General features: G+C 36.7%; 1 protein-coding gene across 38 annotated transcripts in view; it reads right to left on the bottom strand.

Annotated features, from left to right (window-relative positions):
• CHD9 (chromodomain helicase DNA binding protein 9) overlaps positions 1-17407 on the bottom strand; it is a 272245-nt gene that overhangs the window by 4308 nt on the left and 250530 nt on the right. For 26 of the 38 annotated variants that reach the window (XM_009430786.5, XM_063797125.1, XM_054668387.2 and 23 more), the window contains 7 exons: positions 16779-16942; positions 15223-15495; positions 14322-14490; positions 8683-8822; positions 8155-8376; positions 4862-4990; positions 1572-1676 (listed from right to left, as the gene is read on the bottom strand). In XM_009430786.5, coding sequence (XP_009429061.2) covers positions 1572-1676; positions 4862-4990; positions 8155-8376; positions 8683-8822; positions 14322-14490; positions 15223-15495; positions 16779-16942 — 1202 coding nt within the window. Of the gene's footprint in view, positions 1-1571; positions 1677-1984; positions 2040-3251; positions 3391-4861; positions 4991-8154; positions 8377-8682; positions 8823-14321; positions 14491-15222; positions 15496-16778; positions 16943-17407 lie in introns of those variants that run through there. The other 12 variants (XM_054668389.2, XM_054668388.2, XM_063797129.1 and 9 more) reach the window with 7 other exon arrangements.

Genomic DNA, 17407 nt, shown 5'->3' with positions numbered 1-17407 from the left:
GATATTTTACATTCTTTTTTTCCAACAAAGTCTTCAAAATCCAAAACCACTGTGTATTTTACACTTAATGTGAATTCACATTTCAAGTGCTCAACGGCCACATGTGCCTATTTGTGGCTACTGAGGGGCTACTGTTTGTGACAATGCAGTTCTAGATAGTGGTTTAAGACAAGACTCATTCGACTATTGTTTAATTTTGTTTTGAACTGAATCAACTTATTTTTTCTCTTTACAAAGGCATCAGGGCTCATTGCAGAAAACACAACAAAAAATATTAAAAAAATCATCCATCATCTCAACATTCAGAGATAACCATTGCTAACATTTCATTATGTGTTCTATTTTTTTCCTTGTGCAATTATACACATTCTATAATTCCCCCCACCTCCCTTTCTGAAACAAAAAAAATAGAATCACAGCGAACTTGGTTTTATAGCCTGCCCTTTCCATTTGGACACCTGTAAGAATAATATCTATTAATTATTCACCATTAGCATACGTGTAGGCTTTACTATCCCAAGAGGTTAAATACTACTGATTTTAATATACTGTGAACTTTCTCTCCCTTTAGATGTTCTTCTAAGATATGTTTTTTTTTTTTTTGAGATGGAGTCTTGCCTCTGTTGCCCAGGCTGGAGTGCAGTGGTGTGATCTTGGCTCACTGCAACCTCTGCCTCCTGGGTTCAAGTGATTCTCCTGCCTCAGCCTCAGCCTCAGCTGGGACTACTGCCTGGCTAATTTTTGTATTTTTAGTATAGACGGGGTTTCTCTGTGTTGGCTGGCTGGTCTTGAACTCCTGACCTCAGGTGATCCACCCGGCTCGGCTTCCCAAGGTGCTGGGATTACAGGGGTGAGCCACTGCACTAGGTCTAAGATATACTCTTTAAAATAGTTGCCTAGGCTGGGAATGGTGGCTCAGGCCTGTAATCCTAGCACTTTGGGAGGCTGAGGTGGGTGGATCACTTGAGGCCAGGAGTTCAAGACCAGCCTGGCCAATATGGCGAAATATCGTCTCTACTAAAAATACAAAAATTAGCAGGGTGTGTTGGTGGCACCTATTGTCCCAGCTACTTGGAAGGCTGAGGCATGAGAATCACTTGAACCCAGGAGGCGAAGGTTGCAGTGAGCCAAGGTTGCGCCACTGCACTCCAGCCTGGGCGACAGAGAGGGATCCTGTCTAAAAAAAAAAAAAAAGAAAGAAAAAGAAAAAGAAGAAAATTGCATAGTTTTCCAGAATCTTAATGAACTATTAATTTATTCTCAATTTTTTACTAGTATACCATGATGAATATCCTTACATATTTGCTCATATATTTGATTACTCTTTGTGGCATCATTCAAATGGTATCTTAGAGGTTAATGTAAAAACAAATCAGTATTTATTGATTTTCTGTTCTAACCTGAGAAGCATCTGAGAAATTTGCAACATGTACTGCAAAATAAAAATTGCAAACTGAAAAATGCTGTCACAAATTCATGGAATATTTTATTAATTATAATTAATCTAAGATATAATTGAATGGCACCTAATTTGAAAATAATGTATGAGTTAGTATTCGTAAAATACTCACAGATTGCTTAACAACATCTCCCCATTCAGGAGCTACTCCATATTCTGAATTTTCTTTTAGGAATCTACATAAATCTTTCAAAGGGGGAGCAAATGCACCTCCAACCTGTAAATTAGAAACAGATTAAATACTACAACACTGTTACATAGAAAACTCTTGATTGCTTTTATTGTATGCTCTACAGAGTTTATTTCCTTAAAATACATATTTTTTGAACCACCTTAGGTAATCTTTATGATTATATTAAAAAGGCCCACCGTGACCCTATGGACTACTGATGTAATATATAAATATGTGATAATGTAAATTTTAAATGTTTTAAGTAGAATAACTAGAACAGTAAAATGAATAACTACCATGCTGGACAGGCCATATAGCCTAGTTAAAAGTACACCCTCTAGAGTTAGACTTACCAGCTATGTGAACTCGAGCAAATCAGTAAATCTCTTTCAGCCTCAATTTTCTGATCTGTAAAATGGGGATAACAATAATACTTCCCTCATAGGGTTTTATAAAGATAAAATGAGACAATTCAAGTACCTTAGCATAATGCCTGTCACATAATAAATATAAGTTATTATATGGCAAGTATTGTGCTAAGTACTTTAAATGTAAAATTTATTTTAGTTCTCACTACCTCCTTTGGAGATAGTATTATTTCTATTTTTCAAACGAAGGAACTGAGCCTCAGAGAATTTATATAATTTGCCTAAAGTTAGCTAGTACCTGTTAGAGTCAGGATACAAAACTAGGTCTCAAAAACCAATACTGTTATCGATTATATATATTGACACCCTAAAAGTATAAAATTATATATATCTTTCATATGTGAAGTATGTATAATTAACCAATCATAAGTAAATAATTTGGAAAAAAATGTAATAATATGACACAGACAAAATAATATTTTGAAATTTAAATTAAAAACATTACATTTGGACAAGTGATTTATACCTACCAATTTAACGTCCCTTTAGAGACTAAAAATATTTCTTGAGTAATTTCTTCTTCTATACCACTTTGAATGATTAAATACTATATCTTGATAGGATACAGATAAGGTTTAATATGATCAGTTATATTACCTATAAGTATTTATTTATTTTTTTGAGATGGAGTCTCACTCTGTCGCTCAGGCTGGAGTGTAGTGGCATGATCTTGGCTCACTGCAACTTCCGACTTTCAAGTTCAAGCGATTCTCCTGCCTCAGCCTCCTGAGTAGCTGGGATTATAGGTGCCCACCACCATGCCTGGCTAATTTTTCTATTTTTAGAAGAGACAGGGTTTCACCATGTTGGACCAGGCTGGTCTTGAACTCCTGACCTCAGATGATCCACCCACCTTGGCCTCCCAAAGTGTTGTCATTACAGGCCTGAGCACTGCACCCAACACAAGTATTCTTACATGGTATTTCCTTTTTTTTTTTTTTTTTAAAAGAGACTCACTCACTCACTTTTTTTTAAGGTCTCACTCTGTTGCCCAGGCTGGAATGCAGTGATGTGATCATAGTTCACTGCAGCCTTGAAGTCCTGGGCTCAAGCAATCATCCCTCCTGAACTTCCTGAGTAGCTGGGACTACAGGTGTGCACCACCACATCCCCAGCTCCTTATATTTATTTATATAATATATTTAAAGAAGTATATTTAAATAAGTACATTTAAGGAAATAAGTATATTTACTTAGTCTCTGTAATTCTGTTGTCTTCTCTTTTTTATTATCTCCTTCATTAAGCTTCTATTGAAAATGGAGGCCCTCTTGGGGGTTTATGGGGATTTAGCAGGTAGATTCTTTTCCTTAATAACTCATCAATCCTTAAGCCTGTACCCGAGAGACTCAAGACAATTAGAAACTCTACAAATTAAGGAACATGAACAAACCTTTCATGAAGTTACAACAATTAAAAATAAAATTTAGAATGTTTAATATCAAACCCAACAGGTAAAAATTCAAATTGTTTCATTTCCTTAAAATTGGCTAAGACAAACTCATTCATAATATTTAGTAATGTGAATTTTTGGTATAAGATGAAGAAGAAGGATTTGTAACAAAATCTACACAAGCACAAAATTAAGTAAAATGCTACTGAAATGTCACCTTGTTCTTTCCTTAAGACATGTATGCTACACTTTAAAATACTAACAAAAGCTGAATAAGCTATCTCTACAAAATTGTGGGAAAAATTAACATTAACTTTAAAGAGTTGGTGTACCCAACAATATTAAAACAACTGTTATTTTAAAATAGTTTTCTTCTAATTCCAATATTTCTTATGAGAAATTCAAATGTTTTTGGGTATTTTTATCCTAGCAGTGAGTGCATTTAACAGACAGTAAATCAGAACCAGACCTATGTAAGGTAATTTAGTGTATGAGAAAAATAATGCAATGAGAAATGTGATGTTCTTACACTGACGCCATTTTTTCTTTCCTAATTATTTTGTTGCTTGCTCATCAGAATAAAAAAGTGTGTCAAAGCTATACATATACAAAACAGTGTGACAAGTTTCTATTGTTTATTTTGTGAGGTAAAAGAGAAACATATTAATCCAAACATAAAACAAGAAATCTATGTAAGTCTATTTCTGAAAAATCTCCACTCTATCATTCATCATTCAGTAAAAGAAGATAAGCCACAAAGGTGGCATTAGTCTACAGGGTAACTTCAAGATATTCTAGTTTCATCAATCAGAAATTATGTAATATGATGATTTTGATAGAAAAAGACATGTTAAGGTCATCTGACAGAAAATTGCCGTGATAAATATATAAATTTATGATGGCTATAATGTGAGTGGTGTCCTCTTAGATCAGAGTTTCTCAACCTTTCCAGTACAGACATTGTGAACTGGTATTGTGGGGGTTGTTCTATGTACTGTAGGAGGTTTAGCAGCATCTCTGGCTTCTACCCACTAGATACCAGTAGCATCTTCTCCTTGTGGCTACCAAAGATGTCTCCAGACGCTGACAAATATTCCTTGAGAGGTGAAATCACCCCGATGAGAATGACTGTTTTTGATGTCGTGCCCTTGTATAAGTGTACAATCATGTGCAATGGCACTGCTTAGGCACAGATGTGTTAAATGACTTATTTCATGTAATAGCTCAGCTAATGAAGCAAGATTTGAAATTAGACTGCATAAAATTATACTGCATGTCCTCCCTCAGAAATCTGATAGATTCAACTCATTTCCAGGTCTGTTAGAAAACACCACCGCATAATGAAATAGTGTTCTGGAGATCTCTTAAATATTGAATCAATACAAAAGATTAAGAAAAAAACATTAAAATACCTTTCTAGCATTTCTTCTGTTAATCAGTTGAACACGTTCTTCTCCAGTGAGACTATTCACATCTAGTTTATTGGGGTTTCTGCAACGGTGTCTTTTTTGTTTGGGTCTTCCCTCATGAAGCTGCATTCTCTAAAATATATAGATAAAGACATATCTTTAAAGTCTTTAACTGTGCAAAACAATTCAAAATATTAAAATGAGCTGATCCAAGTAATTTAATAGCATTTACCTTTTGGTTATTTACATTTTAAAAATATCTAAACTTTTTTATTTTATTTTTTTTTGAGACAGGGTCTTGCTCTGTTGCCCAGGCTGGAGAATAGTGGTGTGATCACAGCTCACTGCAGCCTTCACATCCCAGGCTCAAGTGATCCTCCCACCTCAGCCTCTCAAGTAGCTGGGACTATAGGTGTGTGCTACCATGCCTGGCTAATTTTTTTTATTTTTTTGTAGAGATGAAAGTTTTGCCACATTGCCCAGGCTGATCTTGAACTCTTGGGCTCAAGCTATCCTCCCGCCTTGGCCTCCCAAAGTACTGGGATTACAGATGTGAGCCACCACGCCTGGCCAAACATTATTTTAATAAAAAGTATTGCATCAATCTTTTCTTCAAACTATTCATTAAAAAAGTTAAGCCTGGGCAATATGGTGAGACCCTGTCTCTACAAAAAATCAAAAAATTAGCTTGCCATGGTGGTGTACGCCTACAGTCCCAGGTATTTGTTGGGGCTGAGATGGGAGGACTGCTTGGGCATGGGAGATTAAGGCTGCAGTGAGCCATGATCGTGCCACTGCACTCCAGCCTGGGCAACAAAGTGAGGCCCTGTCTCAAAACAAAAACAAGCAAGAACCCAATAACTCATATCTAGCAATAAAAATAAAAACTCATCCAATCAAACCATGCTACTTCTCTATACAACTATTAACAAAACAGGGCTTAATGTTTGCAGGTATTTCCAGCCAATTAAAAATATTTTCAGGAAACCAACACTCAAACTCTTCAGCTTAGCATACCAGTCCCATCATGGCCTGAACCTATTCAATTCACCTCTTCTGTTCATTGTTTATTTACTATTACCCCACTCACTCCTCCACGTACTCTGGAATATTAGACTAGTCACTGTTTTATGAATATGGCTTACAGTCATATCCTCTTTTCTTTTTTTTTTTTTTTTGAGATGGAGTTTTGCTCTTGGCTCATGATAGCCTCTGCCTCCCGGGTTCAAGAGATTCTCCTGCCTCAGCCTCTCGAGTAGCTGGGACTACAGGCACCCGCCACCATGCCCAGCTGATTTTTGTATTTTTAGTAGAGATGGGGTACCATGTTTGCCAGGTTGGTCTTGAACTCCTGACCTCAGGTGATCTGCCCGCCTCGGCCTCGCAAAGTGCTAGGATTACAGGCATGAGCTACCGCACCCGGCCATCTTCTTAATAATTCTATATTGCCTAGAACATCCTCTTCTTGTGTTAACCTGGTCAATGCCTACTTACTCTTTTTTCATCCACGAGACAAATGTCGGCTCTATTTTCTTTATCTTTCCTCAGAAACTGCCTAGGCAGTTAATTTTTCTTACATCTGTTCCCATGAGACTTTATATACATAACTTTATTATAGTATACTCTCCACCATGTTATAATTATTTAGCTACAGAAATACTACAATAGAGTGTGAGATCCAAGAAATCATTAATGTAAGGTGATTTTTACAAAGGAAAATGCTTTTCCTTGGGAAAGCAGACAAATTACATCTTATAATCTTTAGAGGAACAAATGCTGCCCTTAAAAATATGTTTTCAAAATCTTTACAATAAAGTAATATAAAATATTATGATAAAATATTTGCAGGTGAAATGATGAATGGATATACAAGTTTAAAAAGTTAAAGGCCCTTTTGCAGTGATAAAGAGAAAGGTATGAGAATTCTTCAGAGTCTAGAGTATAGGTATGAGGGCAAAAACTTTATATTGTTTACTGCTATATCCTCAATCTCTTAAAATAATAAGTAGTACATAGTAATCCCTCAATAAAAAATTGTTAACTGAATAAATGAATGTTATCTTGAACATGTTAGGAAGTTACAGTGTTCAACTCAGGATTCCCATTATTTTTAGGATTGCAATATTTAGCCAGGTGTGGTGGCTCACACCTGTAATCTCAACACTTTGGGAGGCTGAGGCAGGAGGATCGCTTGAGCCAGGAGTTTGAGACCAGCCTGAGCAAGACAGTAAGAGCCTGTCTCTACAAAATAAAAATTGAAAAAATTAGCTGGATGTGGTGGCCTGTGGCCAGGCTGGTCTCAGACTCCTGAACTCAAGTGATTTGCCCATTTTGGCCTCCCAAAGTGCTAGGATTACGGGCATGAGCCATCATGCCCAGCCTCATCTTTGATTAAAATAAACTCATTGTGCATCTGGAGGGGCATAGAAGCTATACTCACAGCTTGAAGAAGAGCTTAAGAGGAGTAGTTTGGGCTCCAGATTTAAGAGTTTGTTTGCTGACTGGACTTGAACTATTTACTTAAAACTTTAGTGTTTTAATTTCATTTATAAAACAGTTATAGGCTGGGTGCGGTGGTTCACGTCTGCATTCCTAGCACTTTGGGAGGCTGAGCAGGCGGATTGCTTGAGGCCAGGAGTTTGAGACCAGCCTGGCCAACATGGTGAAACCCTGTTTCTATGAAAAATACAAAAGTCAGCTGGGCATGGTGGTGTGCACCTGTGGTCCCAGCTACTCAGGAGACTGAGGTGGGAGAATCGCTTGAATCCGGGAGGCAGAGGTTGAAGTGAGCCGAGATCACGTCACTGCACTCCAGCCTGGGTGACAGTGCGAGACTCTGTCTCAAAAAAACAAAAAACAGTTATAATAATGCCACGTAATAAAGTTATTGTGTTAAATGAGGTAATGCATGTGGTGTGCATAAGTATGTCAGCATAACTGCAGGCACATAGTTAAGTTTCAATACATGTTTACTATAATCATTATTATTTTAAAATAAACTGCTTGAGAAAGGATTGGAAGTTTTATACCTTAGTAACCTTCACTGGGTCTAACATAGTACTCTATATTGGAAGGGATTTTTATTATTAAATACTCACTGAATGCAGAATGGAAAAATGGAAAATAACATTGTATTGTATCATGGGAAGGATGGTAATTATTTTTTCCTGCTAATTCTCCTAGGTCTTAGGCAGAGCACATATTTAGCATAAATGGATGAGAATTTATGCTTCATCATGATAGATCTGACAATTCATAAAAATAAAATATAACAAGAATTTTAAGGTGTCACCTACAGGAATAAAAGCTCCCAAATCTTCCACATAACCCGGGTGCTCCTTAAGCCATTTTTCCAAATCCTTTCTCTTTGGTGCATCATCTCCTGCAAGTCTTGTTCCATCTTTAAGATTAATAACTGGAACTGGACTTTCTGTATCAGGAATTCCTTGAGGTTGAGTATAGGATAGTGCTGGATTTATCCCTGTGGAAATCTGTGAGGAGGTTAAGCCTAAAGAAACCTGTAAAAAAACACCAAATGGTATCTTTATTTTCATACTTTATCATTCTAATATTGGTTCAATAAAGCAATTATTTTTGAAGAGAAAAAATAAGTTGTTGCTAAAAATTCTGCTAAATCTTTTAAACTTAAAATTTTTATCACTCTTGGACAGTGCTAAGATTCTAAGATATCATCTAAAATTATATGGCATACTTCTAATTTCCTTATTAATAGTCTATAAAACATTCACAAAACAATAATATGTATATTTATTAGGATTGAATTTTGAATTCAAGGATCAGTTTTTAAGTACTGCTTTACTTACATGATTAGGTGGTTTATTTCTGTTAAAAAAGAAGATGTCAACACCTTCTACATTCTTCCTCCTTCCTCGCCTTTTTTTGACTATAGGCTGGTTGTCTAATATCACACCATTGGCACCAAGGGTTGGTTGAATGGAAGTACCTAATTGAATTAAAAATGCAAAATGGTGATACAAATTTAGTTCTTAAACAAACTGAAAGTAATCCCTTTCCTAAATATATGTAAGTGTTAGTTCTTATTTTATACATCTTTAATGTAGAAACTTTTGGACTAAAAATATCATCCCCACCTCTCATTTAAAAACCTGAAGAATTACAACCTAGGCCTCTTTCAATTTTTGACCTGTCTTCTCTATTTTTTTTCCCGATATTCACACATCTTCTCTTCCTTCCTTGGAGAAGGAAGCATGCCTTTTCCCTAAGATAAACATTTCCCCTTTCTTTGAACCCATTCGTTCCTATACTTTCAAAAGCTTGTTTTTTTAAAAAAAATCATTTATCTCTGCTTTTTGTGCCAAATATCTTTTTCTACATTATTCTTTTTTGATTTTTGTTTTTTTTTTTTTGGAGACGGAGTCTTGCTCTGTCGCCCAGACTGGAGTGCAGTGGCACGATCTTGGCTCACTGCAAGCTCTGCCCCCCGGGTTCATGCTATTCTCCTGCCATAGCCTCCCAAGTAGCTGGGACTACAGGCACCCACCACCACGCCCAACTAATTTTTTTGTATTTGTTTAGTAGAGACGGGGTTTCACCATATTAGCCAGGATGGTCTTGATCTCCTGACCTTGTGATCCACCTGCCTCGGCCTCCCAAAGTGCTAGGATTACAGGCGTGAGCTGCAGCACCTGGCCAGATTTTTCTAAACTTAAAAATATGCCCTAACTCAAACAAACAAATGTTAAACTTTTGGCCGGGCATAGTGGCTCACGCCTGTAATCCCAGCACTTTGGAAGGACGAGGTGGGCAGATCACCTGAGGTCAGGAGCTCAAGACCAGCCTGGCCAACATGGCAAAAACATGTCTCTACTAAAAATGCAAAAATTAGCTGGGCGTGGTGGCGGGCACCTGTAATACGAGCTACTTGGGAGGCTGAGGCACAAGAATCACTTGAATCCGGGAGGCGGAGGTTGCTGTGAGCCGAGATCATGCCACTGCACTCCAGCCTGGGCAACAGAATGAGACTCTGTCTCAGAAAAAAAACACTTTGTCCTTTTTATAACATCAGAACTTTTAAAAGACTGATCTCTCTTGTGCTCTTTTTTTTTCATGAGTAACTAGTTCTTGGATTTCCCTAGTCCATTCCTGCCCCAACCTACTTAAGGTATTTTCTTTAAGGTACCAGTAACTTTTTAGTCACCAAATTAGACTGACTTCTTTCATTTCAGTAGGCACTCAACAAAAATGTAAGGGGTATGAATGAAACAGTTCCATGCATTCATCAATTTTTCTAATAGATATTTTATTAAGCAGCTATGTACTATGCAGTATGATGGTTCAAAGATGAATAAAACACTTTTCCTTAAAGAGTACATAATCTTGAATTCTCTTATTAAAAGGATGTATTATTAAAGGTGAGATGCTTGTTTAAAATAGTTTACATGTTTATAATGAAAAATGCATTTCCAGTCATTCAAGGAGAATTTACTGAGCAAGTCCTGGGTATTCCTGAAGAAGGTGTTGCCTTCTGGCGAGCTGTGTAACTTCACAGAAGTCACAACCTTCCTCCCATCTCAGTTTCAAAAAGGTACTTAATTCATATGGTAAGTAACCATTCTGTTTCATACTTCTCATGGCTTCCTATTCTAATATAAATGAACTGCCTTGAATCAGCATGATTCTCAACCTCTGACCCCTGCCCTAGATCTGTTTTTGATGCTTTTCATAACTTAAGATTTAGCTTTCCTAAGCAAGATTTGATCTACACATCTGTCCCAGTAAGAATTTACACACTAGCAAGGTCAGTCTTACCACAAAATCATACCATTTTCCTGACATCTAGTCTCTGTTTCATGCTATTCCCTGCCCTTCTTTTACCCCTTCTGACAACCCTATTTTCTAGAAAGACAATTATTTTGTTGTCCTCTTATCAAATCCTGTTCAATCCCATCTCTTCCACAGGACTCTGGCTAAGTTTCCAGAAAGCAATGACTTTCCTCTTTTCCAACGTTTATTAACTATAATGTTCTGTGTAGCAAAATATTGAACGTATTGTCTAATATTTTAATGTGCAGGTCTTGTCTACCAATCAACTAAAAGGAAGAGATAGTGTCCTACATTTCTTTTACTTTACCTTTAGTGCTATCCCTGTACTACATAAAAAATAGAAGTACTTAATATAATTATCTATGAAAAAACATCTGGTTTCTACCAATATTGTACATTTACAATACTGTGTACATTTACAAACATATTCTATTTGACTAACTCTTCATTTTAATTATATACTACCCTGACTTATTTCTGAGGCTGATTTTAATAAACATTAGCAATTCATTTAAGCCAGAATCCAAATGTAAGATTTAACTTTGAAGTCTGTGTTGTCTTTATTTTAGATGTAATTAACACTATTTTAAAAATAGCTTTTTTGTATTGAATGCCTACTAAGTGCCAGATACTGTACTAAGCTTTACAAATGCTATCTCAAATCATCAAAAACAAAACAGAAGAGGGATTATTAAGCTCATTTTATAAATAAGATGGGAACATTAAGCCACTTGCTCAATGTCACAATAGCCAGTAAATGACAGAATTAAAAACCCCAGGTTGCTTGGCTCTGCCATCCTCTATTCACTATTCCAGGTAGTTTCTGGAATGAGCTCTTCAGTTTTGTCCTCTTGTTATAATCTATGCTATTTTACTCTCCTTCATTAATGAAATTACACTACATCTGGTATCTTTACTCAAGGCTTTCCAAGGGGTAATTACACAAGAATACAAAAGGCACAGCCTTTGGAAAATGAAGAATTTTAATAATAGCATCTGTTAAACATCTAATTCTAAAATCTATGAGTACATATTTTAACATCTGTTTGGCATCCCATTGTGTGCCAAGCTCTTTATTGGCCACTTTATATACATTGTTTTATTTAACCCATCTAACAATGTCATCTCTGTCATCCCCACACCCTTCATGTCACAAACAGGAAAAGTAAGGCTCAAAAATGTTAACAGCTTTCCCAAAAGTAACATAGGAATAAAGATCTAGATTTCATATTTGCAATTATTAAGATGGATAAGATAAAATGCTTAGATAATAACTCTATCTAGGGTGAATACTTGAGATTTTAAATATTTTGTATAGCTGCAAAAGTCGTGTTACAATTTTTTTTTTTTTTTTTGAGACAGGTCTTGCTCTGTCACCTAGGAGTGCAGTGGCACAACCATGGCTCAGGTATTCCTCCTGAGATCAAGTGATCCTTCCACCTTAGCTTCCCAAGTACCTGGAACTACAGGGGCACACCACCATACCCAGCTAATTTTTAAATTTTTTTCAGAGATGGGTCTTGCTATGTTGCCAGGATTGGTCTTGAACTCCTGGACTCAAGCAATCCTCCTGCCTCTGCCTCCTCAAGTCCTGGGATTACGGGTGTGAGCCACCACGCTTGGCACAATTACCATTGATATTATTATTATTATTGTTTTTGAGACAGGGTTTCGCTCTTGTTGCCCAGGCTGGAGTACAATGGCCCGATCTCAGCTCACTGCAACCTCCGCCTCCCGGATTCAAGCGATTCTCCTGCCTTAGCCTCCTGAGTAGCTGGGAATCTGGGCATGCGCCACCACGCTAATTTTTTTTTTTTTTTTGTATTTAGTACAGACAGGGTTTCACCATGTCAGTTAGGCTGGTCTTGAACTCCTGACCTCAGGTGATCCACCTGCCTCGGCCTCCCAGAGTTCTGGGATTACAGGCATGTGCCACCACACTGGACCCCTACTATTGATATTATTAAAAAACAGTATTATTTACCAAAGAATGACTTACAGGCAAAAGCTATACAATCTTCAGCTGCAACAGCAATAAAATGTTCAGGCAATAGAAGTATCAATCTCACTTTACAGTGGAGTTTTAAACAGTAAGAGTAGTGGTATTATTAAGCCTCACTGAGGTTGGGCAAAAGAACGCACAGCTTATCTTCCCCATTTGTTACCATTTTCTGGTGAAAAAAAAAAAAGGGCTCCTTGATAACAAAATTGTTAATTGTAAGGTATAATTTGGGCAACTGTAATTGTAAAGCATAATTTGGGGGATTTATTCTACAGTAATAGAAGCATGGGTGATTCATATTTGAAGTGCAATTCATACATGTCTGAAGTTCTACTAATTGGAAAATTACATTGAATGGTTAATGAATCCACAAGAGACCAAACTGATGCTGATGAAGCTAAACTAATTTATAATTTAAGAAGTGGTAATAGCAGCATTTGGAAATAGTGATCAGTTCAAGACAACACTTACAATACAGCATGTATTGCTTGGCAACTAGACTTAGTAGAGTACTGAAGTACAGTCTTTAACTTTATGCACAAGGAAGGGAAATTCAAGACACTTATTTGCTTGAATTGACAACTAGTACTTTAGGAGATCAGTATGTTGTGGTCCACGCATTAAGACTCAGTTAATCTTGAGTACCATTCTCAACTTTTTTAAAAAAATTTTCATTCTCAATTCTTGACATCACACTTTTAGAGGAACACAGATAAATTAAAGTACTAAGATAAAACAAAAACAGGCTGGGCGTGGTGGCTCATGCCTGTAATCTCAGAGCCTTGGGAGGCCAGGTGGGAGGATCGTTTGAGGTCAGGAGTTTAGGACCAGCCTAGGCAACATAGTGAGACACTATCTCAACAGAAATCCAAAACAAAACAAAAACTAAAACCAATGTCTAATGCATTCCTCAATGCCTACGGAGTACACAGCACAGGGCACCACCAATTAGGTATTTAATAAATATTTGTTGATTCAAACTGCCAAAAGATTAGAAGACAGACAGATAGTTTGTAGGGGAGATCTGATAATTGCTTTCAAAATGCTAAGATTTATCATGTAGACACAGGATTAGGTTAATTATGCATTGCCTTTTAAAGACAGAACTTCGATAACTGAGAAGAACCTATAGGAGGCAAAATTTACTTCTAAATAGAGGAATTTTCTGACGATTTGAGCTGCCCAATAATAAAAAGGGCTATTTAAGGAACCTTGTTTCTGTAAGTATTCCCTAAGGATGAATGATTACCTTTTGGGGATTAGTCATAGATAACACCTGTATCCTGAAGATGCCTGGACTGTACAATCTCTAAAGTTTTTCTAAAACTTCTCTTTTTAATTTCTTCTACCAATCACCATTAATTTGTGATACTGAAATGCAGTTTGAACTTTTACCTGTATGAGGCAACTTGACAAAATGATGTTCCCACACAACTACTCTAGGCCCCAAAATGAAAACTGCCCTTTATACTTTAAAATGTCATGTTAAAAGTTCCAAAAAATATTTATTAAGATTTAAAATTCTATTGATTACTTTATAGGCTTAAGAGGTTCCAACAAAGGAAAAATAAATTTTTATTACAAGCATCTATAAAAGAAGATTTGGACATGACAGAAAATGTTTCATAGTAAGACAATTATTACTTGCATATTCACCTGATACTGGTATGGATTTTGGGAAATTGACGAGGCTGGTCTCTGATGCACTTTGAAGCTCTCGAAGCCGAGTGAGGTACTGCTGCTGCCCCAGAGCACCGTCTTCACCATCAAATGGTCTTTTCTGAGCAAGCCCTTGCTTCTGAAATGTCAACTTCAAACCACCTTCCTGTTAAACAAATACCATTATTAAGACAGAAACTGTTAAAAAAAATCTTATTGCAGGATATTAAGAGAATTTTTTTACTGAGGAAAAAAAATGAAGTAAAAATCCTGAAACATCAAAGAAGTTCATTTCTCATTCATAAATCAATCAAATAAAAACATTTTAAATCAATTTCTATAATAACACCAAATTTTCTATTTTGAATGAAAAAAATACAAGTACTCTACACACTTTTCTGACCAAAACAAGATGTTACTAGTACACTGTAACATTTTTAACTTTAGACATACATCTCTATGTACATTATTCATATGACATTTTGGAGGACATTAACTATGTTTTAGACACTAAGTAATAAGTTAAGCTTCAAAAATCATTTAAAAATGAAACAATACTGATAACAGGGCATGCTAAATGTTTAAAACAGAAAGTACACTGACATACTATTTAAATACTATATAAAAGAACCAAAACAATTAGAAATTGCCACACTGTTTAAGAAAGCATTTTGATTACAACTATTTTCAGAAGCATAAAGAGAAAAACATATTTAATGACGATCCCTCTAGTAGAATATTCAAGTTTAATAACCTGGATATCAGAAAGAAAATAATCCAAATACCAAGAAACAGGTATGTGAAGGAAGGAAGAGTAAGAGCAGGCAGCCATTTGCAGGAAAAGCATGCTGCACACCGCAATCGCAATCAGGCCCTAGGGCAATAAAAATACACATACGTCTTTGATTTTCACTGTAAACTCCTTTTCTCGTACATGCTTCTTCACCTTTGACATCTGTGTTGACTGATCATGTTCTTCTTTAACACCGGCACCTGGGGGAGTGGGTACACTGGGCTCGCTGTATTCTGTAGCTGCTCCAGGGCTGTCCAGCAGTTTTGTGGTATAGAAAGAAGCCACTGTGTTAGCATCATAACTTCTTCTAGCTGAAGGCCACTTTCCTTTCAGAACTGTTTGACAAATACTGTCCAACCTATTGATCATCACACGATCCTAGAAAAGCATGCAACATCAAAGTGTAATTTTAATAATTAGATCAGACCTTTGGAGATCAAATAGCTCAAGAGTCTATGGATTTAACCCTAGTTCAACATATGTGTATGTGCTATGCATACATATTCTCATGTATATATATATTACAATTCTGCAACAAGTTATTTGAGTACAGATTCCCTTTGGTGAAGTTCAAAAATATTATACCATAAGCAGGCGTGGTGGCTCACACCTGTCTGTAATCCCAGCACTTTGGGAGGCCAAGGTGGTAGGACTGCTTGAAGCCAGGAGATTGAGACCAGCCTGGGAAACATAGCAAAACCCTGTCTCTGCAAAAAATTAAAAAATTGTGCCACTATACTCCAGCCTGGGTGACAGAGTAAGACCGTGTCTCACAAACAAACAAACAGACAAAAAATTATACCACAAAGATAGTTTTATTTTTGCTGTTATAATTAAAAAGTAATACAGACTCCTAATAAGTTCAAACAACTTAGACGTACACAGAAGAGGAGAAAACCCTCCATTCTCCCATTTCCCAACCTCATTCTTAAAGGTAAGTATTCCAGCACTAGTCTAGTCACATAATGGAAGAAAAATTGGTCAGGTGCACTGGCTCACACCTGTAATCTCAGCACGTTGGGAGGCCGAGGCAAGCGGATCACTTGAGGTCAGGAGTTCGAGACCATCCTGGCCGACATGGTGAAACCCTGCCTCAGCTAAAAATACAAAAATTAGCCAGGTAGGGTGGTGGGTGCCTGTAATCTCAGCTACTTGGGAGGCTGAGGCAGGTGAACTGCATGAACCTGGGAGGCGGAGGTTGCAGTGAGCTGAGATTGTGCCACTGTAAGCCAGCTTGGGCGACAGAGTGAGACTCAAAAAAAAAGGAAGAAAATCTGTATTAATTCAATCTTTCTTCTTCCACTGAATGTACATGTATTTAAATGAACTTTTCATTCTAGGTCACAACTGGCTACAGTAAACTTCTTCAAGGAGACTCAGTCAAAAGCACCTGTTTCATAAAGAAGCACTTTAGGATTAACTTGAAAGTAAGGATTCATTATCTTTTATTCTAAACATTCTAAAGTCATGTTGAGAAGCATACACATTAAAGCAGAACTATTTACTTGATAGCAGTAATTTATACTTTTGGAGCTAACACCAAAATGTCATCCTACATTTTACGCTGACCTATGTTTCCACATAGTAAGAATATCTACCATTGAAGCAATATAGAAAAATACTAAAAAATGACCTATCCCAATAAGAAATTATTTCTTTACCTTTGGCCAATACGAGGCTGCCAGCATATATCCACCTTGTAAGATATAAGCAGACTCTGGTGTCCCATTGTTCATCTGAAAACTATCCTGAGTCTCATCCTGGGTAGTGCTCAGTGACGCGACACTTTCTTCATCATAGGCTTTCATGTGAGTAGTACTTTCTGCTAAAAACAATTATAATCATTTTTTAAAAAGACTGCATAAAATAGTTTTATATATAAGGATTTTATATAACTATTCAGAAACACCTGAAAATGAAAATGTTAGAAGTAAAAACAAATGATAAAAAAAGGGAAAAAATCACCTAGAATATAAAAAAAGCACCTATCATTATTATTAAGAGACAGGGTCTTGCTGTGTTGCACAGCCTGGACAGAACTCCTGGGCTCAAGCAATACTCCTGCCTCCGCTTCTCAAGTAGCTCAGATTACAGGTGTGCACTACGCCTGACTTCATTACTCACTATTTTTAAAATGATTCCTGATTGGTAGACTTCATCTGGATTGGCAGAACTATAAATACCTGATGAGGATACCATAATTCTCTTGATTAGGTGACTCTTGTAACTCTTAGAATTGGGCATGTTTCTTGCGGCAACCCTGAAAGTTATGCCTATGGAGTTGTTACAA

The sequence above is a fragment of the Pan troglodytes genome, chromosome 18 (assembly GCF_028858775.2).
Source record: "Pan troglodytes isolate AG18354 chromosome 18, NHGRI_mPanTro3-v2.0_pri, whole genome shotgun sequence".
NCBI lineage: Eukaryota > Metazoa > Chordata > Mammalia > Primates > Hominidae > Pan > Pan troglodytes.
Note: the sequence above shows the minus strand (reverse complement) of the source record. Positions and strands in the feature narration are given on the sequence as shown.